At 45.8% G+C, this 23,843-nt stretch overlaps 1 protein-coding gene across 3 annotated transcripts in view; it reads right to left on the bottom strand.

The window, feature by feature from the left end:
* Positions 1-23,843, bottom strand: part of NBAS (NBAS subunit of NRZ tethering complex) — a 3,456,930-nt gene that overhangs the window by 886,514 nt on the left and 2,546,573 nt on the right. For all 3 annotated transcript variants that reach the window (XM_069605942.1, XM_069605943.1, XM_069605944.1), the window contains one exon: positions 452-654. In XM_069605942.1, the coding sequence (XP_069462043.1) occupies positions 452-654 (203 nt within the window). The remainder of the gene's footprint in view (positions 1-451; positions 655-23,843) is intronic.

Raw genomic sequence — 23,843 nt, 5'->3', positions numbered from 1 at the left:
TTATGTGTATGGCCCATCGGTTGACAAGGAATTATAAGAGCAAACCTTAAGCATCTAAGTTTGGAAGGCCTGCAAAGCAGGGTGACTAAATTGCAAATTCATACTTACGTCCTTGAGCTAAAGTACCTGCACATCCGTTTGTGGTATAAGCCATTAACCCTTACTGTTGCCTTGGAGGGCTAAGATTGCGTATGTGGAATACCAAAACATAACAAGTGTAGTAAATGCTCCGTTATGATGTGTATTAATGAGTTTTCTAAATTGCATGCCACGCTATTTAGAAATGTCTAGTTTTCACATCAACAATTTATTGTGCTGCAGGACCATTTCAGACAGCTCTTCATATCAAGCAAGTACTGTCTTGCCACCAAATCTGGTTTCCATTTCAGACAGAATTGAAACATGAAGCAAATAATATTGATTTCAGCTTGGTGTGTGCTTCATAACTTACCTCAGGTAAACAATTATTTTCTGCACTGCGCTCTGTACAACATCCCGAGGAGTCATCCCCATGGGCCCCACAGCCACGTCTAACAACTGGTGGACCATGTCCAGAGACTGACCCTCTAAGCACATGGTCACTGCTAGACTGCAGACTTTCTCTTTCTCCGACCGTGATAGATCATACAGATGAGCATACTTTTGAAGCAGTTCCTGAAAGAAGACATCATGGAAGAATTACATTTCTGATACTGTAAACAATTAAAGAATGAGGTATAGATGTGTTGAATGTGCGAATGGAGGGTTGCAGAAAGACTTTTCCTAAGGGACATACTGAATAAGCGAGGCTGGTCCAGTGGTGCCACATTCATATAACACAAAGTGTTCTGACACGCTTCATTTATGTGATCATTTTTGATTCATTTATTAAAATAAGCCAAATGACCAACAGTAATGATTTAATTGTAAATGGGTTTGGCTCCAGAGTATCATATGATTGCATTTGCAGTATTTCAGGGTGTTCCACTGTGAGCCATTGTATTCAGCATATTCTAAAATTATCTTTGCTGTAAAGCGTGCACATTACACAAACCCAGGAGAGGCAAATCAGGTAAACTCGTGCCAATATTTTGAGATTTCATTGAAATAGAATAACAATTTTCAATAGAAGCACAAAACGTTTAGCAGATTGCTCGACTGAAATACAGTAGCTCCAAGGAAGAGCAGATGTAATAGTGGACATCAAGCTAGACATTCAGCAAGAAAGTAAGTACAGAATGTATTGGTTTAAAACTAGAAAATGAGGTTAAATGTTCTAAACATTGGAGCAGTTACATAGTAAAACAGTTGCCACTGTGAAGTGGTTGGAAGTCAAACACTTAAAGAATAAAGACCATCTTGACTAAGCAAGTACAAGATAGCAGTGGTTTCTGTACCACAAAAGGTGGTTTGACATGTTCTGTGGGCATCTACTACCTGCACAGTCCGCTGAAGACCTGAAACTTTGTTTACTTTTGCATGAAAATAGATCACACCTTCCATTTATTACGGTTCTTGAAAATGTAACCATATTGATTTTGTACAAGGTTCATAGGTGCATTACTATGTGTACAATTTTGTTAAGTATGATCTGTCAAAAAAAACTAAATCCATCAGAAAGAACATTACCAAAGGTATCATTATTTCTTCTTTCCATCTTCAATTTTGAGAATCAAGATGATTGTCCAAAGGAGGTTTCACAGAGGCCTTGAGGGATGCACAAACAACTGGACATTCGGAAGATGGAAGTTACAATCTTTATTATTAGGGGTATCCGGTGATTCCATCGAATACAATGCATTGAATGCAAAAGCATCGAATGCAAAAGCCTCGAAAAAATGCCTTTTTTTTGTAGTTAAAGTTTTTTTTTATTAAAATGGGTTTAAGGGGTAAAAAAGGTGTTGGGGGGGGGGGGGGGGGGGACCCCCTGTTAAAAAAAATGAAAAAAAAAGGAATTTTTTCAATGCATTTTTTTTCTAGGCTTTTGCATTCAATGCTTTTGCATTCAATGCTATCACTATAAACCTTATTAGGCAAAATGCTTCCACACAAAGAGTAAACAGAATTAACAAAAGGAAAAGTCTCTCCCCACTGGGGAATACCAAAATCCTTTTGTCTCAGCGTGGAATGGAGTCGGCAGAGGCTAACTACATGTGCGCTTTATGGGGTCCTGTACTCATTGCTATCTAGCACCAAGTCTCTTGCAAAGGTTCAGGCTTGGGCCAGCATATTGATACTCAGCTTCGACACTCTGCTGTATCTCAACCTAAATTACTTACCTGTAAACGCCTGTTCTCCAGCATTTGATATCTTTCATAAATTGACATGCTGTTTAAATATTCCCCGTCATCAGGATAGGAATCGTTGGTAACATTAAAGCAGTTTTTATATGAATTTGAACTTTAGTGTTCTCTCAGTGCTGTTTGGGCCATCTTACCCATTAACCAATTATTATTATTATTAATAATATTAGGGTATTTATTGAGCCCAGACCTAACGTTGGGAAGCAACGGAGCACCAATTGCCAGGGTCTCCCTTAGCTACACCCCTGGAGGCCATCTTGGGATTAGCATAGGACACATGAAAGTACCAAGATGAGCCAGGAAGAGCCATATGTGGGGTGTGGGATGCTTTGACCCACTTCTGCTCTGCCATGCGGCATCACTGTGTTCTGATGGTGCCAAGAACATTAAAATGGCTGCAAAACCCTTGTGCGCGCCAAAACCTCTGAAAATCGCGCTTTGCAAAGCACAAAAAGATGGCTGCCAAATCTGCCACACAGGTTGACAGCGGTTGAACAGAGATCCCACTCCTGAAATATGTCAGTAGGCTCCACAACATGTGAAGATGGAGTACAGAAGGAAAAGCATTGCTCTGCTAGATGAAACCCAAAATCTTGCTTTAAATCACGTTTTCGTTGTTGCTGAAACTGCAGAATGTCGGTACAAAACACCCTCAAACATCCAAAATTCTTACTGGGTGCTACAATTCACTTAGTGCAAGAAACCATTGTGAACTTACAATGTCCTGAAAAGCTGAAAGCATCAAGGGATTTCAACAGCAAAAGTGGCTTGTCTGTGGATCTGTCAAAACCTGGGTGCAGTACCCTCGGCCGCCTGAATGACAGCTGTCCGGGGCCTGCAGGATTAAACTTTAAACATGTATAAACTAAAATCAAATGTTTGCAATCTACGAGGCCTGTTATTGAGAGTAACCCATCTTGTAATTGTTTTGATTCCATGGTTTAAAATCTTGAATAAGTATTTAGCTGTGATGTGATCCCACAAGTTTGCTGTATGTTAAGGGAAATTTCAACAGAATTAACAGTTAAAATAAGCTGGCTAAAAGCTACCAAACTGGAATAACAGCTTTCCTCACAGGGGCAAGGCCTCTCCCTCCAGCTCCCTCGACCAGGAAATCACACCAAAGCGATAATTATAGGGTGGGGGAAGAACCTGGTCTGCAGTGGGGAAGGAAACAATGAACAGCTGCAAAGCAGGAACTGCAAAGTGAGAAGACAGTCTTAAAATGGCCTCTGCCAAGAGAACAGGGAGGAGACTGCTTCTTGACTGAAGGGAAAGAAAAAGAGGCAGACCCAAACAGCCATCTGTGGCTGAACATTCACAAAGAACATTTTTTTAAAATACATATAACTTATAACTTATTTTGGAAGGAAACGGCAGAAAATGTGATTTTACACCACATGTATTTCTGCTAGAAGTATGAAACTTTAGACACTTATGCCCATGTTATACATGCACACTTGTAGAAATTTGCTGATAAATTGGACATTGGGTTCCGGATGAAAAGGGCAACATTCTGTGAAAAGCAGACACAAGATCCCACAGCTACGGGGTTTGGAGGGATAGCTGCTATATAAAATATGTGATCTATATATGTGGTTGTTCTAGAGGTTGCACATGTGTACATATGTATTGTCTCAAAAGTAGATTTTGTGTTCAAGAGGCTAGGGGTGGACTCTAAGCCTCATAAACCCACACCATCCAGGTGACGCACTGTTTTTCTCCTCCTACCAAGGCAGAGAGGAGATTCTGATCAATCCCTGTCAAAGGGGCAAGCTTAGGATAAACCAGCACACACACACACACACCCTTTTTATCATAGCATAAATATAGACAGCAGAGGGCAGAAAAAGACAGACGGATTCACCCACTATCCGAATGCTGGTGGAGCACCCTGCTGCAGAACTTTCCATCTTCCTTCCTCCAGAAACTTGGCAAAGCAGAACCCCATTGCATAGCTGAACCACATTCAGCTAGGCATCAATTTCCAGAACCAGAACCAACCCCACAAACCTAAGGAGAGGCATCAAAAGACAGCCGAGCTGCACTGTACTGCTTGCCTGCTGAAATAATTTTCATCAGAACCAAAAAGGGCAGATCCGATCCAATCCAGTCCTGTGCCGTGCTGTGACCAGAGTGCCTTGCCGATTGCAGACCCAGTCCAATCCGATGTGCCCAGCTGTCTGTCCCAGAACCATATTCCCTTCCCTGACAAGAATTTTTACAGACCAGAATCCTGACAGTTCCGTTTAAAAACATATCTAGTGAGTATCTATAGATAGAACTGTGTCACTAGCATATGTACCTTGTCTAGTTAATCCCCATCTTAAACCCATCCTATCTTGTCTTCAGAACCTGCATTGTTAGGAGTACTTTTGGATTGTCTTCCTTCCTCCTGTGCTAGTATTGTTAAAACTATCTTTGCGCTGATCTTTTCTCATCTGAAGAAGGCGATACCACTGCAGGTAGTCATTCTGGTGAAGTGGCTGTGTTCTTGTGTGGTATTCGTCTTGTTCATAGTCATCCTCTAGTGTAAGAAATCCCTTTTGTCATTTTAAAAGTGCATTTCCGTTTTCCATTCTTGCACCCATCTCGAAAAAATGACCTCCACTAAAACGTCCATAACTTCCTTAGTTTTCGTGCTAGAAACAAAATTTCAACTTCTACAGTTTTCCCGTTATTGCAATTATCACACAGTGAAAAGTTGGCCGCAAATTTCGTTTTTAGGAAATTCTGACACGTGTAAAACAGATTTTGATTGCTCCCGACTTGAATTTTAGGATTAATAAATCGGCGGAGGAATAAGTCTCACCTTCAGGAAAAGCTCACGATATGCAAAAAAATGACCAAGCATTGCTTGTCCGAACATGGACTCCTCCACGAGGGTATCAGATAATAATGTCCCCATAGATAATGTCTTCGGGACAAGCTATTGGCAACATTATATTTGGTGACATTATGTATGGGGACGGGTTGCAGGGATGTCCCCTGCTCCCCTTATATTAAAGTAGATATGGGTAGTGGAGACAAATAGTTAATTATTGTTATTCAGACGCGTGGGTGTGTGTGTGCGTTCATGCTTCATGCCACGGCTGCATAAGTTAGTTTCCCACTTGGGTCACCCCAGTCAAAGAAGTCTGGATACGCCAGCCCCCCTACAGATGTCCAACAGCAGGACACCGGAAAGGAAGGCTGTGGTGGAAGAGACGGCCCTCGTGCAGTGTGCCTTAGGTCAACCAACCTGTGACCAATAAGTGACCTAATGGCCAAGTGATGACAATAGGAGATGCAGGCAGACAGCCACCAGGAGATGAAGGATGAAGGACTTAGACATTCCCTTGCCTACACCTGTGGGGCCAAACATCTTGAACAACTGAGATGCTATGGCCCTATAATACTTCAAAGGCTGCATACAATCCAAGTAATGCTGGAGTAAAAGGAGAGTCAAAGAAGGACCAATGGTTCATTGAGATGGAATGATGAAGGTACCTTGGGCATGAAGGTTAAATTCATTCATAAAACGACCTTGGACATGTGGAACACAAGATAGGATGGCATGCAGGTTAAAGCTTGGATCTCCCCCACTTATCTGGCAGAGGTGATGGTGACCAAGAAGGCAGTCTTCCATGGCAGGAACTTGATGCTTGCTTTGTGTAAGAGTTCAAAGGGAGCCCCCATTGACTTGGAAAGAACAATGTTCATTCCCAAGCAAGAGCCGGTGCCCACACTGAAGACTCCTTTCAGGAATTCCTTAATATGTCTGTGAGACCATAACTAGCGTTACAAGAGATGCAAGTAAATTTTTAGAGGAATGCGCAGGTCCACCACAGGCCACAAACAATAGGTAAAACAGGGTAACTTGAACCTGGAAGCTGAAGGGGGTCATCATTATTATTGGTACTCCAAGTTGTGAAACGCTTCCACTTGCTGTTATCAAAAGAGACCATAAAGGGTGCACTAGCCTTAGCTCTGCAGACCTGTGGCATGGCGGCATGTCAGATTTCTAGGGAAGCAGGAGCTAGGCCATTGTATTTTGGTGCAGGACCACTCTCTTGTCCCTGTAGAGGAGATTGAAGACTGGAGGAAGTCGGATGGGAGGAGCTGACCAGAGACTGAGGAGTTCTGAAAACCAGAACTGTCTCAGCCAGGCTGATGACACTAAAATCAGTTTGCACTGATGTTTGTCTGAAAGCCTGTAGGACTCTTGAGATGAGTGGAAACGGAGGGAACGCGTAAAGAAATGTGATGGTCGACAGGAACGCGAAGGTGTCTCTCCCAGGGTTTCCAGCTTGGGAGAAGCAGCTGCCGATTGCACAGCCCTTGCATTTTCCTTGGTGGTGGTCGAGACCTATCTCCGGAACACTCCATGTACGAAAGATGTGCAGAACTTGATTGTGGAGGAGTTCCCACTCATTGCAGGAGCATAATTACCTGCTGAGGGAGTTAACCACAGAATTGTGTATGCTCAGCAGATGGATGGGGGGACAGGAACATCCTAAGCGCCAGGGCCCTTTTCCAGAGAGATTGCGCTTCCACTGAGAAGACGGATGATCAGGTGGCACCCTGTTTCCGTATTGGTCATGTTTTCGTTAAACAACCTTCACCTGGAGATGGAGGCGGAAGTACTTCAGTGCCCAGAACACTGCTCTCTGTTCTAGGACCTTGGTATGTAACAATCCCATAACCAATAGCCCCCTGGCATAGTAGCTGCCGGTGTGGGCTGTCCAGCCCTCCAAGGATGCATTGGTCGTGAACGTGATCTGATGGACCGGCAGTTGAAAGGATGCCCCCTGGGTGAGGTTGGTGAGCACTGACCACCAGCGCAGGGCATTCTGGAACGGGTGCCTGAGGAACACTTTGTCCTCCCAGTCAATGGAGACTTGTTTCCAATGGGTGTATAAGAATTCCCGAACAGGCATCATCCGAAGCTGGCATGTGTTGTATTAGGGGGATGCAGGAAGACAACATCCCCAAGGAAGACGTCAGGCCGCGGACTGACATGACCTGCTTTTTTTGAGAGCAGATGGGCTTTTGCAACAATGGACTTGACTATGCCAGCTGACGGGGCAGCGATGCAAGAAAGAGTGTTGATTTGCGCTCCCAGGAACAGCATTTGCTGGGAAAGAGACAAGCAGGATTTGCTGTAATTGATGGAGAACCCCAGTGAGGATAAACAACTTATAGTTGTCTCAGTGTGTTCGAGAGCCTGAGGAAGGAACAGAGCACTGAACAACCAATCGTCTTGGTATGGGTACACATGTACCCCTAAACAACAGAGGGCAGTCACTGCTGGAGCTATGCATTTGGTGAATACCCTAGGGCAGATATGAGGCCACAGGGTAGTTCCTTGAGCTGATAGTGCAATCCGCCATGGTAAATCTCAGGAGGCAACAATGAACAGGGACGTAAAAGTATTCGTCCTCCAAATCCATTGAGGACAACAAATCTCCTTGTTGCAGTTGACTGAGGATGTGTTTTGCAGTGTGACCATACTGAAAGTTGTGCCGTAGCATTTGAAATATGTATCGCCACCCTTTTGGCAATATGAAGATTGGGTGGTTGTTGCAGGAATTCTAGTGACTTTCTGTGTTGATTAAAGGAGCGCACCCAATGGTCTGCGGTGGTGATGTGCCACTGGTCAAGGAAACAGGAGAAACGCCCTCCCACTGGGGTGTTAAAGTGGAAGGGCAGACCTCTGTCCTGGATAGGCCCATTTACCGGTTTGGTACCTTGCCTCAGAGGAACAACTGCATCACTCGTTGCCCCTGCAGGACTGAGATTTTCCTCTGAAATTATATCCGCAGGCATGGGTGCTGGAACAATATGATTGTGATCGATGGGACAGCATGTAGGCACGGGATGTCCATGAAAAACAGGGTTTTCCAGAATGAAAGGACTGTCATCAAGGCTGCAAGGTACTCAAAGACTGAGACTTGTCTGTGACAGTCTTCTTGGCCTGGGGGGTATTGTACACCTTTTTTTTCCGAGATCCATCCCAGCGAAAGGCATGTCCACAATATTTGCCTGTGCCTCTGCACGAAACTTAGTTGCCTTGAGACACCTTTGGCAGCACAGAACTAAGCCATTCACCATTTGGCAAAACCCGGTATGGCGTGATCTGATGTAGATTCTCCCCCATAAAGGAATTTGAAGGCTTCTTTTGTGTCGCCCAACAAGAAATGTAGGATTGGCCCCATCTTGTACCACAACTCCCAGCAGTAACAGGACAGTACAGCCAGGAAGTTAGAGGTTGTGGATGCAAAGGCATCTAGTTGTCGCCCTTCCTTGTCCGACAGTACAGCACAGTGAGAAGAGAAGAGGGATTGGCAGAGCATTTAGGGGTTGCAGCAGATAACACGGAATCTGGGCTTGGTTGGGTATGTAGGCATTTGGGTGGGCATTGTCAGGTGCCCTACATTTCTTTTCAAACCTGTCCTTTTTAGGAGGCTCCGTAAATGGGTTTTTCATGGTAGAAGACCATCCTCCCAGATGTCGTACAGTACTGGGATTGAAACTATGGGTTTCCAAGCCTGTTCCCTGAATTGATACAGGAAACCTTCTTTCCTTTGCTTGGCAGGGAGCAGGTCAGACATCTTGGTGGCTCTGGACATGATGGTATTAAACATCCCAATTTCATCAGGAGGGGAATCCCTGATGTAGTGATCATCGGGTTCACCGTCTGATGGGACCAAGTCATGAAACTCATCTGGGGTAGCAGTGTGAGTGGATGTCATGCAAGGGTTGTTCTCTGATTCAGACTCGGGGTGCTCTGTAGGCAGAGGGGGGCTGCCGGAGGGACACAGCTAAAGCATCTAGGCAGAGCTGGAGGCACATACTGTGGAGGAGACTAGTTGGGATGACCGGCAATCTGGACTGTAACCAGTGTCTGAAACGCGGACAAGATATCCATCAACAAATAATGGGCTTCAGGATGACTGGGTGCAGGCATTGGCTGGGGCACAGTAGGTGAATGAGGTGGTTGCAGAAATGAGTGAGCCTGATGCTCATACCTTGAAAAAGCCTTTTCCTAGCCTTTGGATGAGCCATAGTAGGGCAAGGAACCACCTTTCCTAGGCCTCAACCCTGCGAGATCAGATTAGCCCTGCAAGGGATCACCAACTGGACATAGGGTGTCCTGAAATACCAGAAGGAAAATACTTATTTAAGGAAGCAGTGAAGTATAAACATGTAAAATTCGTCCAAGTATTGTAGATAGAAATGTCAAATGAAGAAGAGAACTTATAGAGGACTCCCAGCGTGTAAATGTCAGTACAAAATCTAAAGATTGGTTCCAGTGGTGGAGATAGGGGAGACGTTGCTGATTGGCTAATGGGTTAGATGGCCCAAAACGACTTAGAGGATACTAAAGTGGCTGCAGCTTTTTAAATTCAAATGGAACCTGCTTTAATGTGACGATAGGGAATATTCAAACAGCATGTGAGTCTATGAAAGATTCAATGCTGGAGAACTATAGATACAGCTGGAGTTGGAGTCAGTAGCTTCCCTTAGGAACCTCTAGACCCCAGGGTGCCTACTCCAATGTAAGGGTTGTTCTATTGGGCTGCCTTTCCCCTCACCTTTCTGAGCTGATGGTACCCTTTGTGTACCCCTCTTCTTCCGCCTCCCATTGTCTGGTCCTGGACTGACCCGACCTGACTCGCCAGAGCATTCTGTTATTGCTCTCTTCCTCCTCACTTACTCGAACTTGCATGTCTACCTTCTTGGGCTGACCACCACCTTTCCGATGTTCTGATGTTTCTACTCAAGAGTCTTGTCAGTTCTTTCAACTACTGCCACCTCCAAAATCACCAAGCCCAGATGTCACTATCTCCACCAACACTTTGCCACCTACCCCTTGACCTTACCACCTCCTCTGAGTGCTCACAGTCTCCTCCTGTCACAGCTCCCTTTGTTTGTTCCTAACCATCTCTTCTTAGCACAGCAACTACCTCTAGGTCCATATCATCTCCTCTTCCTCCTGGTGTTATCACTTTCTACACTCTTCCCACTAGCCTCCAACCACCTTCTCTCTTCCACAGTCCTTAAAATGTGCTGCAAATTCCTCCAACTGCCAGCCACAACCTGCTCTGACCTTCCACACCCAACAATTGGGGTTGTCTGTATTTTTAGTGTGTTCCTTCCTTGCCCACAGTGGATTTTACTTTGAGGGTCTGCACCAGTGTGTGCTGACTGTATGAAAACATGAATTGACAAATATCGCACAGTACATCCGTGGCTGTTCTGGACAAAGGGGTCTGGGCCAAACTTATATCTGGCCCCTCCGTAACCATGAGTTTTAGATTTGCATGCCAGCGTGTGGATTTTTTGGGACCACGCTGGGCAAGTCTTCTTTATTGTTCTAGTCACTGTTAGCATGATGTCAGCAGGGAACGAGAATGTATTTCTCGAGCGAATGCTGCATTCATTATGAGTTTCGCCAGAGTCGGTGACCCAAATAATATATTCATGGTATTCATCGCAGGTCTTGAGGACTTTAAAGAAGCCCATTCAGTGTGCCAGGAAGACTAGTAACCGTAGCACTGCTCTCATTACCTTTGTTGATCACGCAGAAAGGCTCTTCCTGAATGCCTTTCATTTCAGATGTGGGGCTGGTTAAGTGAAGCTTTAGACTCTCTCACTTGGCTGGGGGAACTTTTCACTAGCATGTTGATTATTATAAACTATTATCAAGGTTCAGTTCAGAGGCTTGGCTAATTTTCCCTAATGGGTCAATGGGGAGGGCTAGGTCTGGACCTTTTTGAGTGTCGTGGTATGATGAAATTGGACTTTCCTCTGCTAAGTGTCATGGACAGTGGCAAAATGTCCAGGAAAATCTCTCCTTGCCGCCCTGGACCCAATATCCACTGTCGCAGAGTCGCACCCAGTCCAAAAACCATCTTCCCAAACTGGACAGCACGCCTGGTATGAACCAAAGCCATCCCGTAGACCTGCCAGCGCACTCCACTGCATCCCAAATAGCTAGCAGTGCCTAACATGCAGCTTGTTTGCCATCTGGAACCATGCCAAATAAGCCATCTGTAATCTCCCCTTCTGGCAGCTAAGCACTAGCCTCCGAGGTAACGGACCACAAAATGTGTACATACGTGTGTACTTAACGAGTGCACAGGAGGCATTTATACCATTTAGGGCCATGCTCCCTGAGGCAAAACCCTTCTTCCCAAGCACATCCACGTTTTTACTGTCTTTGTCTGAAGGAAGAGTAAATCAAATGTAGACTTCACATTTGCCTTTTCCACATGGCCTAGGGTGCATTGAAAGGAAGGCCTGATCTCCTGGTACCAGTTTGTATTTTCTTGTCAAGCACAGGGGGTGAACAAGGAGCCTTCCACAACAATAGGGGCTGCTATTGCTGAATTGAACACCAAAATGGTCTGTTTCTCTGGGCCCCTATCCAGAATATCAGACAACTCATATTGAACAAACAGCTGTTCCATCTCCAAATCCAGCCAGGTATCTGTTAGGCAGAATCAAATGCAGTACCCTTTGGGAACACTACACACAATTAAGACTATAAGTGTCAGTACAATTTCACCTTTGATACAACCCTGTACTACACAGTAATGTGGTAGCAGTGGCTGAGCAGCCAGACTTATCTCAAGAGTAAAATGAGCAGTACAAGAGGTTACACAAAGGACTAGCATCACAGTGATTCAAACAAACACTTACTCAAGGTTTCTTGGTAAAAGAATATGCATTTATTTAGACAGTCAGTTGGAAAACATTCCACTAGCAAGAGCAGCTCAATATCACAATCTACTATAGTACAATGCACAACCAATCAGTTTCCGAACAAGTTCAGCTCCCCTTGAAGTGGGAGCAACATGGCACTTCAGTTACTTTAGAAAGGGGTTATAAGAATCAAAAGCACAAATACTTTCAGAGGTATGGCAAATAGTTTCAGTTCACTACAATCAACAATTCAATTCCATAGGCCTGGGCCAAAGTCAGTGGTTCAGGGTCTTGGATAGGATAGCACAGTTCTGGTAGTAAACGGTTAAGTCTATGCCACGGTTTTTAGAAGTAGTTGGTGAGACGAAAAGTTAGATGTTGGTTTAGGGAAGGACAAGCCTTCAAAGTCGGTAAAGTTTCACAAACTTTCACCCCGGCCGAACAGAGTTCTCGACCTCACTTGCACAGTACCTTTTCAATGAAGAAGAGCTGTAGCTGAGGCAGTTGTTCCTGCCAGTTTCTGCAGATCTCGCTGTTCCTGAGCTTCAGTCGTGGGGAAAAGAAGGACGACGTCGGGAGGTTCCTGAACTGCCCAGGGAAGAGGCCACAAGCTTGGCAAAAACATCGGTTTAAGGTGTGCGTGGCTTAAAGACCACAAACTGGTATCCTTCACACTGGCTATCCGGTTTTCAACAGCACTCTGAAGAAAATTCGACCAGTATCGCAACAGTGTCGAGGTGACTTGTGAATTGGCTGTTCCCGCCAAACTCAAGGGAAGAAGTTAACCTTGAAGGGCTTCTCCGTCGATGGAGTTTCAGGCAATTCGGACTTGCAGCAGGGCGTCACTGGTGAACCAGGAGTTGCAGCAGTCGTCTTCCTTCAGCTCGTGACTGTACTTGCCGGACAATCAGCCGGCCAATCATGCCAGAGAGCATTCAGGTCTGCTAGGAGACTAAGCACCTCCCTCACATCCTATCCATACCAGACACTCAGGCGCCAGAGGAGGGCTTCAGCACTGAAGCCCGCCAAAGGCCAACGAACAAAGGGACCAAACCTGGTTTGGCGCGCAGCCTTGAACACAAGAAGGACCTTTTCTAAAAGAAACAACGAAAAAAAGTCGACCAGAGCCTGTTTTTACAGATAGGTCTTGGGTGCCATATTGGAAAACATGGCTGACCCAATTTTTAGCTACCGGTGTTCGCGGTTGGGTAAAATCATGGTATTTTGTTAAAAACCACTGCCGCCAGCCATTTCAAGTAGAAAAGGGTAACATTTGACTGTTACATGAGTGTTTAGACTCAGGGGATGCTAGTCAACCCCTCCAGCACTCTATAAGAAGATAGTGTGTGCTGGGTCTGTAAATTTAAAGAGACTAGTAAAGTCAATTTAACTTTACATGCTCTGGGAGACAGTAGTCAGTCCCAGAGAAGGTATTTAAAGCTTGGGGAGTCTGAAAGACACCCCTATGCCACGGCACTGAAGGTGCTGTGTGACACACAAGAAAAAGATGATGCCTATGGAGTTGTTTTAAAACTCCATATCCAAAGAACACAAAAGTAAAACACACATCACAATACATGAGAGTGGGAAAAAAGGCTCACACTCCTTCCAGGTACAAATTAAAATCCTAGAAATCCAGCAAAGTTGCTGGGGGTCTGAAAAGGTAAGGGAAATTAGCACATTCTTGAGAATTCTCCCTAACAGTATCTAAGGTGCTGGCATCTTACAAAACCGCTACCAGATCGAGTATATCATGCTGCATCAGACAGGAAATCAGTTAAGGCCGGTTGTTCCAAAACCAAGAAAGGTTCTAACCCAGGAGGGACACGATCACCTTTGTTATCATACAAGGACTGCATGGTCTGAAAATATTGAGTTCTAAGTTCAGGTGTATAGCAGAATCAGTCGAAGGCAAAATAGTGCCCAGAGCCAGCCTTCAGCGATGCCGATACCCCAGCTCCGAGACTCAAAGTGGATGGACACTCCCTTTACGAGATAGGGGAAGCCAGGTTGACAGGCCTGAGACTGTCTGATTCCCGGGCAACTCTACAGGTCAAAATAGGCACGATGGGCCCCAACGCTGGCATCAATGTCAAGGCTGAAGCCGTACCCATCAATGCATAAGCAAAAATGTCTAGCCTTTCCTTCTTATGGTCCTCCCACCACCCCTCCCTGGAAGCATATTTATAGGGAAAGGAATTCTTACCAATGTGGGAGTCACAAGTCATCGCCCCTGTCCCTCCTTGATCGATGCTGCCCCTTCTTTTTGCAAGACTACAACAAGGAGTAATGGGAGACTCACTGCAGGAATGTGAGTTTTCTCTCCTTCTTTTCAGGAGTCAGCTATCCGTGTTCTTACAAGTATCTTTGTCCAATGGCCTTCATTGTGACAGACCCGGGATTTGTAGTCTGGGCACCAGCGCCAACTTAGCAGCCCACGCTTTGAGGGCATTGGGGGTTACTGACTGACAGGTGCCAGACTGCTCAAAATGGTGATCCACCCTGAGACATTACACTTATACGATGTACGGATCAGTAAGGTACATTTTAGTGTTGCAGTCCCTGCAGCGCTTAAACCCCAAAGGCTTGGGAGCGGGAAAGATGGTGCAGTAGAAAAAGAATGCAGAGTGGTTCTGATAAATCAGTGTGCTGAGCACACAGATAAAAGGAATGGAGGTCATAGGGTGCAGTGTGCCCCATTTATAGGACAGCAACGATATATACAGGGTCAATAAAGCAGATCAACATAGGTGAGTGGCTGCGAGCTATACCACACCCCCTCTAAAGGTTTCTGAAAACAGCCTTGTTATAAAGTCTTGTTGGTAGTTAATAAACCTGGCACTCAGACACAGACCTGCCGTGGAGACAGTAGTTGTTCCAGGTAGCTTTATTTTACAGATGTACAGTATATACATCAATCCAGTTACTCTTTAGCCATATACAAGACATGAGGTACAGGACAGGGACAAGGAGGGGTAATGGACCTACATACAGAGGAGGAAACCCACCGGCCATCCATCTATCTATCCCGGCTCAGGCCCCCAAATGACACTCTCAGAACATTCACTCACAGATCCACTCAACATTCTCCTGAGCTGCATTCAGGCATCAACATTCTGACAGCAAGCACTCCAGGCCAGTGACATCACATGACAGGACTACATTACAACAAGCCTGCGCTCAAAAATATCCATCAAGATGAGGACTATGTAGGGAGGAATGCAATGCATTAGAAGTAAACTATCCACTTATCGTAACAAGTTTATCGGGTCCACAGCCAAAGCTCTAAAGTAGCTTTCAAAGAAAAAATGGGGAAATTGCAAAGAAAAAGAAAAGCACAGCCAACTTTTGATTATTATGAAACCCGCTATACTGGATAAATTACAATGTTATCTTTTAGAGTACTCATCAGTGAAAACAAGGAAGCCATTTCTGTCACATTATCCCTGCTCAGCATTTAAGGTAGATGATAGGCTAAACCCCATCATAAAAGATATTGGGTGCTCAGATGGTGCGTGCTAATTATCGTGCTTCTACGCTATGGTTGGCTAATAACAAACAAGTTTCACGCAGCATAAAAGTAAATCGGGGCACCCGACAGGGGTGCCCGCTTGCGCCACTTTTATACGCCCCATACTTGGAACCATTCTTGCATAGAATTAGAGTGAGAGAGACTATACGGGGTATCATGTTTGGGGACAAGGAATATAAGATTGCGGCCTTCACAAATGATATGCTATTGACATTGCTGGAACCTGAACGATCAATACCAGCATTGCTGGAAGAATTGGCCGGAGTTGAACGGATGGCAGGCCTTAAGGTCAAAATGGGGGAAGTCAGAGCTTTTGGAATTAGGTTACCCTTTCAACAGAAAGAGTTGTTTTCCCCTACTCACCGTTTAAAGTGGCAGATAACTTATTAGATATTTGGGGGTCAAAATAACAAAGAAGGTTTCCCAGATGTTCGACAACAATTACCCACAAGTAGTGCAGCAGGTGAAAGAGGATTTAGGGAAATGGAATCCGCTGCCAAATTTCATGGCTAGGAAGGATAGCTACTATTAAAATGGTGACCCTCCCGAGGTTAATATATACATTCTAAAATCTCCCAGTCAAGATTCCTTTGTCTTACTTTGAGGCGCTGCATTAAGTGGTTAGGAGATTTATTTGTCGGAATAAAACTCTGAGAGTGGCAGTTCAATTTTTTGTTTTATTATTTGTTGAATCACCTTGCTGCTCATGCGCCCTCATACCCTCGGGTCTGGTGCGCAATACAAATGAATAAACTAAACTAATCTAAACTATTGGCATTTTAAAATGTTTTAACAATAACCACACCCATCTCTACGCACCCCTCCCCCTGCCGCCCCTGTCCAACCTACCCACCCCCTCACCCGGATCGCTGCAAAGCATTTCATCCAACATTGCAAGTACAGTATACATCAGGTACAAAATCTACAAAACATCCAACAGTCGGATTCTTTGGGGGCACCATTGTTCTCCATAGTCCTTGTGCAAAAAGTCCAGAACCATTTTACCATCATCTTTAAATTTGGCGTAATCCCCCTGAATGGTATAGGTCAGCCATTCTAATGAAGTGCAGTGCCAAATTTTTTTGCTATTCATTCTTGTTCAGTGGGGATCACAGCTTGTTTCCATTTTTGTGCTATCAAGGAGAGTGTGGCTACACTCAAAATCATGTATGCTTTCCTCTGAGGTTTAGTCAAGAGTATGTCCAATACACTGTCCAGACCCAGCAAAGCTTCCCCACACTCTCTTTGCATGATTTGGGAGTCAAATGTAGTTTTCATTCCACCATTAAGAGAGTCCCAAAATGGTTTCAATATAGGGCATGTCCACCAAACATGTAGCCATGTGCCTACCTCCTTGCAACCATGCCAACATTCCAGAGATGTCGAGGGGTAGAATTTATGCAGTTTCTCCAGAGTTAGATGCCACTGTACTAACACCGTAGTCCACTTTTCCTGGATCTGTAAACCCCTCATTAGTTTTGGTATCCTCTGCCACACTTCCCACCATTGTTCTTCAGAGATTGGGAGGGGTAATACGTTTGTCCATTGTTTCATGTAGGTCCACTGTATCTGGGCCGCTGGTAGGGAAAACATTTTATACAGTTTACTAATCATCTGGCGATCTCCGGAGTTTGTCTTCAAGTATTTTTCCAGTGGTGCGAGTTCCCTAGTTATAGATTGTTTCATGCCCGGGACTAGTAACCAGTGCCTCAGCTGTGCATATCTGAGCCTATCCTCCACCCGCAACCCTATAGATTGTTTGCATTGATGGAACAGAATGACCTCCTGCCCTTAAATCATATTCCGCGTTCGTCGACAGCCTGCTTCTTTCCACCTGACAAACGCACCTTTCTCCAACCTCGGAGTGAATTGGGGATTGCGCAGTAAAAGAGTAAACAAGGATGGATACGTTGTAATACCAGTTATCTTGACCACGGCATCCCATGTGTCACCTACCAGAGCCTTTATCTATACATATTGGGGGGGGGGTCTATCCGCTTTTGGATACCACAAGACTTCATCAAGGGGTCTGCCCACCACCGCCCTATCCATTCTTGTCCAAATCTTGTCTGGGCTCCCGCTAAACCATTCATGTGGAACCCTTAACTAGGCTGCTTGATATTATGTCTGGAAATTTGGGACCCCCATCACCCCACCCCCTATTGGAGCAGTCATGACTTTCCATGCCACCCATGGCCTTTTCCCTTGCCAGATGAAATTTCCCACCAATTTATTCAGGATCTTAAAACATTTCTGAGGGGCCGCTAATGGGAGAGCTTGAAAAAAATACAGTACTCTGGGCAGGACTATCCTTTTTATGACATTGATGCAGCCCATCCATGAGATATTAAGGGGGGCACGCTCCTCCACCCACTTCTTTATTTATTCTAACAGATAAGGGTAATTTGCTTGGTACATATGTCCAAAGAATTCGTAATCGAGACCCCCAAGTATCGGAGGCTTCCATCTGATCGTATGAAATGCCCAATATCTAGTGTATCAGAAATTATGGGCCTGTCCCCCTGTAGGACCATTAGTCCGGATTTTTGATTATTGATCTTCAGACCCGCCACATTGCCAAATTCCCATAGATGTGTCGATAACCTCAGGAGTGAAGAGTTCACGTACGTCAGCATCACCAATAGGACGTCCGCGAAGGCCATCACCTTATGCTCTTCCCCCCAAATGTAACCACTTTTATCCCTGCCTCCTGGCTAATCTTGGCTAACAAATGTTCTAAATATACTGCGTAGAGCACAGGGACAGCGGGCAGCCCCGTTTGGTACCCCTGGATTCCCATATCGCCTTGGAAACGTGCCTGTTTATGGCTAGCCTTATAACTGGTGACCCCTAACTGGCTTTAACTAAATGGAGGAAACCTGGGCCATACCCCATAGCCTCCATAGTGAGAAACAGGAATGACCACTCTACGCAGTTGAATGCCTTCTCTGCGTCTAAGGCCAATACCCCTGTAGAGAGGCCGGTCTTATTTGTTTTTTCTATCAGGTGGCATATTCGCCTTATGTTATTGAACGTTTGTAACCTAGATGTTAATATTTTAGTAAAAATCTTTGCGTCTAAATTTATTAACGCAATAGGGCGATACGAGCCACACTGGGTTTTGTCCTTATTGGGTTTCGGGAAAAGAACCACTTTCGCCTCTTTCATGGACTGGGCGACATGCCTCGAGGTGGAAAAGGGGTTAAAGAGAGATGTCATTGTTGAGGCCAGGGTATCTTGAAATGCTTTATAAAACATTGCAGGGAAACCATCTAGGCCGGGGGCTTTATTCAGTGGTAGGGATCGGATCGCAGTCCAAACCTCGTCCTCTGTGATTTCCCTTTCCATGGTATCTCTTTCACTTTGACCTAGTCTTTGCAACAGGCATGATCTTAAGTAGGCCTCTTGAAGTTCCTTGTCTGGGGATTCTGAGGAGTAAAAAGCTAAGTAGTACTCCGTAGAAGCCTGGAGTATCTCCTTCTATACAGAGGTAACGTTTCCCCTAGATGTTTGGATACGGAAGATCGTTCTAGCTGCCTCTTTTTTCCTTACTTGTTGCGCCAAGAATCTATCAGCTTTATTTGCCTGTACACGATATCGCTGTCTCAAAAATAATAACAATCTTTGCACCTGTTTGGTCTGTAGAGTATTAATTTGACCCTTGAGGTGCCTATATTCCTTCCTGAGTGATACCCCCTTCCCCGTTTCCATTCTAACCATCACCATCATGAAGCGTTGTTCTAAGTCATCTTGTAAGGCCTTTTCCGGTTTGTCTCGCAATGCTTTCTTTGCTACGAGTTCCCCCCATATGGTTGTTTAAAAGCATCCCATACTACCTGCTCCTACAGTGCCAGGGTCTTATTTCTTTCAATGAATTCTCCGATGGTATCCCATAGTTTGTTACAAATCGCTGTGTCCGTCAGCAGATGTCGGGGGAAATTACCACTGCCACATCCCTGATCCACCCTCTCCCATTGGAATTCCGGCAGCAGGGGAGCATGATCCAACAAGGTTAGGGGCCCCAGTTCCATATTGCTTACCTGACTAAGCAATTTGACATAGACCCAGATATAATCGACCCTTGAGAACGTTCGGTGCACATGGGAGAAAAACATATACCCTTTGGCACCTCCCTGCCAGTGGTCGACCAGAGTTCATCGGTTAATGCTGGCACGCAAGCTTTGAGTCAGTCCCTTGATTGTGGGGGTCATGCCAGCACTTCTATTCTCCTTTGGGTGCCATGCCATAATAAAGTCCCCCGTTACTATCAGCTGTCCCACCATACATTGCTCCAACTTCTCCAACACCCCACGCAAGAACCCATCCTGTCCCGTATTAGGGGCGTACACCGTGGCGATTGTAAGCAAGTTGCCTCCCCATTGACTATGCGCAAAAAGGAATCTGCCTTCTTCGTCTGCAGCACATGGGGGTAACCTCTTATCTTCAATTTGTTCTTGTCTTTCAAACGGATGTTGGTCTCCTGGAAAGTCACTGTTTCGGGTTTAGCTATTTGCAAGAGACCATCTACCTTCCGCCTTTTAGTAGGTGTATTCAACCCCCTAACGTTCAGTGAGAGCAAGTGAATCCCCTGTTTTATACTCATTCCCCTTTTTGCCCTGAATGCTCCTGATTAGCAGGCAATCCCCTTCCCTCTCGAACCCCCCTCCCTCTTTTCCACCCACCTCTCCCCCATCCCCTCTGGCTAAACTCGGCTCACCTTCCTCCTCCCATGTTTTTAGCCATGGGGCCTGAGTCTGGTATAACACTCAGAGAACAAAAGTGTGAGTCGAGTAGTTCCCATGCCCTACCCCGGTTCCAAGTACCGTAACCATCCCTCCCACTGCCCCGTTCGATCCCCCACTATCTAGGAGTCGCCCCAAGATAAATGTTTATCACCTCGTTAGGTCACCCCCTTCATATTGCGATCCCTGGGCAACATTTTATTCATAGACATTCGTTTGAGCTGGAGACTTAGGCCGTTGACCTTCAGGACCATGTGGAGGTTTACATTTTGTCTTAGACTCTCCTCCATTCCCAGGGCTTCTCTTGGAGCCATTTGTGGATAGGCCTCCTGGGTTGCCCTCTGTATGTCTCACTCCCTTCTTCCTTGATGTTCAGGATCTTGAGCCCATCCTCCAGCGTGGTGATCCGATGTTGGTGACCCTCCCACGTGAAGACCATCCCGAATGGAAAGGTCCATCCATATCGAATCTGGGCTTGGGACAGTGCCTTAGCCACCGGGCCCAGTTGCCTCCTCTTCGCCAACGTGGTTTTTGGCCAGATCTTGGAAAAGCTGTTTTTCAATGCTGTTGACTTTTATTGGGGTCGCTTTCCTTGCTGCTTGTACGATCGCCTCCTTTTGATCATATCTCTGCAGCACCATCACCACTTCTCTCGGTCTGGCGCCTGGTTCAGCTCTTATTGGGGTCACCCAGTGAATTCTGTCAACGTGAATCTCCCCCTCTGCCTCTATGTCAAGTAGATCTTTCAACGCTTGTTGCATTGTCTCTCGGAGGTTATGGTCATTCACGCTTTCGGGTAATCCCTTGACCCTAATGTTCGCCCTTCTTGAGTGATTCTCAAGGTCCTCGGTTTGGAGCTCAAGATTATGTGTGGCGACTGCTAGCTGGTCTGCTAGTGCGTCTATCTTGCGAGTATCATCGGTTAATTCTTGAATGGTATTTTCATTTGTGTCAACTCGGTCACCTAGTCCTGCAATGTCCCTTTTAATTTCCTGTAGGGTATTGGCTAGTTCCGTTCGTATTAGGCTCAACTGTGTTTGCAGCGTTTCTGTCATTTGGTCACTAAACGCTTTGAAGCATTGTTAGAGCACTTCACTCGTGATCACTTGCCCTTTTAATTGCAAGTGTGTCTCCTCCATCCCTGGTTGATCGGTCTGGGTCTAATCAGCCTCCGTCGACATATCACCTTCTTTCTAACACAATTTCTGGAGGGTTCCATCTTGTTTCTTTGACATCTTGGCCGCGAGGGCCCCATCTTTAAGTCCCTTGGGTTTGGTCTGCAAAATTGGCAGAGTGTTGCAATGTCACCGCTCTAAAGTATACTTGATGCAGGATAGTGATTTTTATGGTAGGCGCAATGCTTGCCCTGTGTTTGCTTAGGTGCTGTTGTCGGAAGAAGCCGGGAATATATTGAAAAAACAAGGATTCCGTCTACCGTTGGGCTCTGCGTTCGTTGTCTCCTACTAGGGATCTTCTCCGTATGGTCCCGGGCACACTATGCCTCATCGATGGAGCTTGTTCCCCTCCTTACTTGTCTTCTGATGTCTTAGGCTATGCAGTGCCCAGAGGGTGCGTCCGCTCGCCAGCCCTTATAATATGGGAGGCCCAGAGTATCACTGTGCTGGAGACCCGTGTCCACCCACCACCAGTGCCCAGGCCCTGCCGGCCACAGAATGAAGCTCCCCCCCAGGCAATGTCACCACTCTAGAGTTTACCCAGTGCTGGGTGATGATTATTACGGCAGGCGCAGTGCTTGCTCTATGTTGTTTAGGTGCTATTGTCTGAAGAGGTTGGGAGTACAATGTGGTAAGGATACCGTCTCCCGTTGGGCTCAAAGTCTCCCACCAGAGATATTCTCTGTGCCGTTGCTGGCCCCTTTGCCTACCGGGTGGAACTTGTTTCCTTCCTTACTTGTGTTTTTCAGGTTCCTAGGTCTGTCCGGTGCCCGAGGGTGCGTCCGCTCGCCAGCCCGTGTGTTGTGGGAGGCCTGGTATGTCACCGTGCTTAAGACCAAGGTCTGTCTAGTGCCAGGATCCAGGCCGAGCAGGCCGCCGACCAGAGCTCCCTCACGCTGCCTTGGTGCTGCGCCATACCAAGGGAACTGCTGAGGAGCGGGCCCTTCCTGGATTCCTCCAGAGTTGTGCCCACTTCGGGTATTGTCTCACTGCGGGTCCATCTGATGCATATCGCTGAGCCTACTCGCCCCTCACGCTGACGCCCACGGGACGTTCTCTTCCCGCTCCACGCTCCTCCTTTTTCTGCAATTAGCTTGGGCCGCTGCTTGCCGTCAGGGAAGCGTACCTTTCTCCAGGGGTTCACGCAGCCTTAACGCCCTGAAGCGGGACATTCCCGTCTCTTTTTGCACCTTTATTTGGGATCGCCAGGCGGGAGCGTGCTCCTCACAGCGTTATGGTCACGGCGCCCATCGTGGAATCAGGCATTTCCCATTTTAACAGCATCTAGGGAAAATGGGGGACTGGGCTTGCCGGATTTTGAAAGACTTTTTGAGGCTGCACAGCTATGGGTATTCCGGGGATGGTTATTGGGGATACTGAGAAAGCCTGGGTAAAAAAGGATAGGGCAGTGGCTCGGTGCCCGTTGCAAGGGATATTGTGGCTTTATAGACCAGATAGACCTCTAAATACACAGGTCAGTCAGATACTCTCGTAGTCTTAGATGTATGGAATTGCTTAATAGATAAAGGAACGTTGTCTATTCGGCTATCACCATTTAATCCATTATTTGAAAACCCACAATTCTTCCCAGGGATGGTACAGGGTACGTTTAAACAATGACGGAGAGTAGGCTGCACTAAGATGGGAGATATGGTGAAGGGAGGGGATATTTATTTGTTTGAGGAATGCAGCTACTGGGGCTTCCGGAAAAGCATTGGTTAGAGTACTACCAACTGAGACATTGGCTAGCCAGATCTGGGGAGTGGGGAGGGAGCTTACTATATTTGAAAAATGTATTACCACACACTCACAGAATAAACAACTGATATGGAAGTTATATTTGCTACTGATAGAAAAAAGGAAAGGACAGGATTGGAGATACATGCATAAATGGGAAAAGACATTGGAGACAGATTTACCAAGAGAGCATTGGAATCACCTATGGAAAGATATCCCCAGATTAACGAGGTCCATCCAGGTAAGGGAAGCATGGTATAGGGTCATGTACCAATGGGACTTCACTCCTAAAAGACTACACAAAATGTCCCTGACTTCCACAGAGGGATGTTGGGGAGGATGTGGAGGGCGGGTGACTGGTGGCATATATGGTGGGACTGCCCAACTTTGAAGAGGTTTTGAGATGAGGTGACAAATCAGATAAAATAAATAGCTTTCCCGGTAAAATATTGGACATCCAAAGTATGGATGTGTGGTCTGTTTGATCCGGAGAATAGCTTGCCTACTAGAATTCATAGTAAAGCCTTCATGTTAATGGTGATAGCTGCATGGTTGGCTATCGTGCTTTGAAACAGAAAAAAACGCTGGGGGTTAGAGAATGGTTAATTAAACTGTGGGGGTTCATAGCTTTGGAGTGGATGACATAGAACCTTCAAGGGGAACAGGAACAATTTCATCGAGAATC

This window comes from Ambystoma mexicanum, chromosome 4p (genome assembly GCF_040938575.1).
Source record: "Ambystoma mexicanum isolate Mex_15411 chromosome 4p, UKY_AmexF1_1, whole genome shotgun sequence".
Lineage (NCBI taxonomy): Eukaryota > Metazoa > Chordata > Amphibia > Caudata > Ambystomatidae > Ambystoma > Ambystoma mexicanum.
This window is presented reverse-complemented; position numbering and strand designations above follow the sequence as displayed.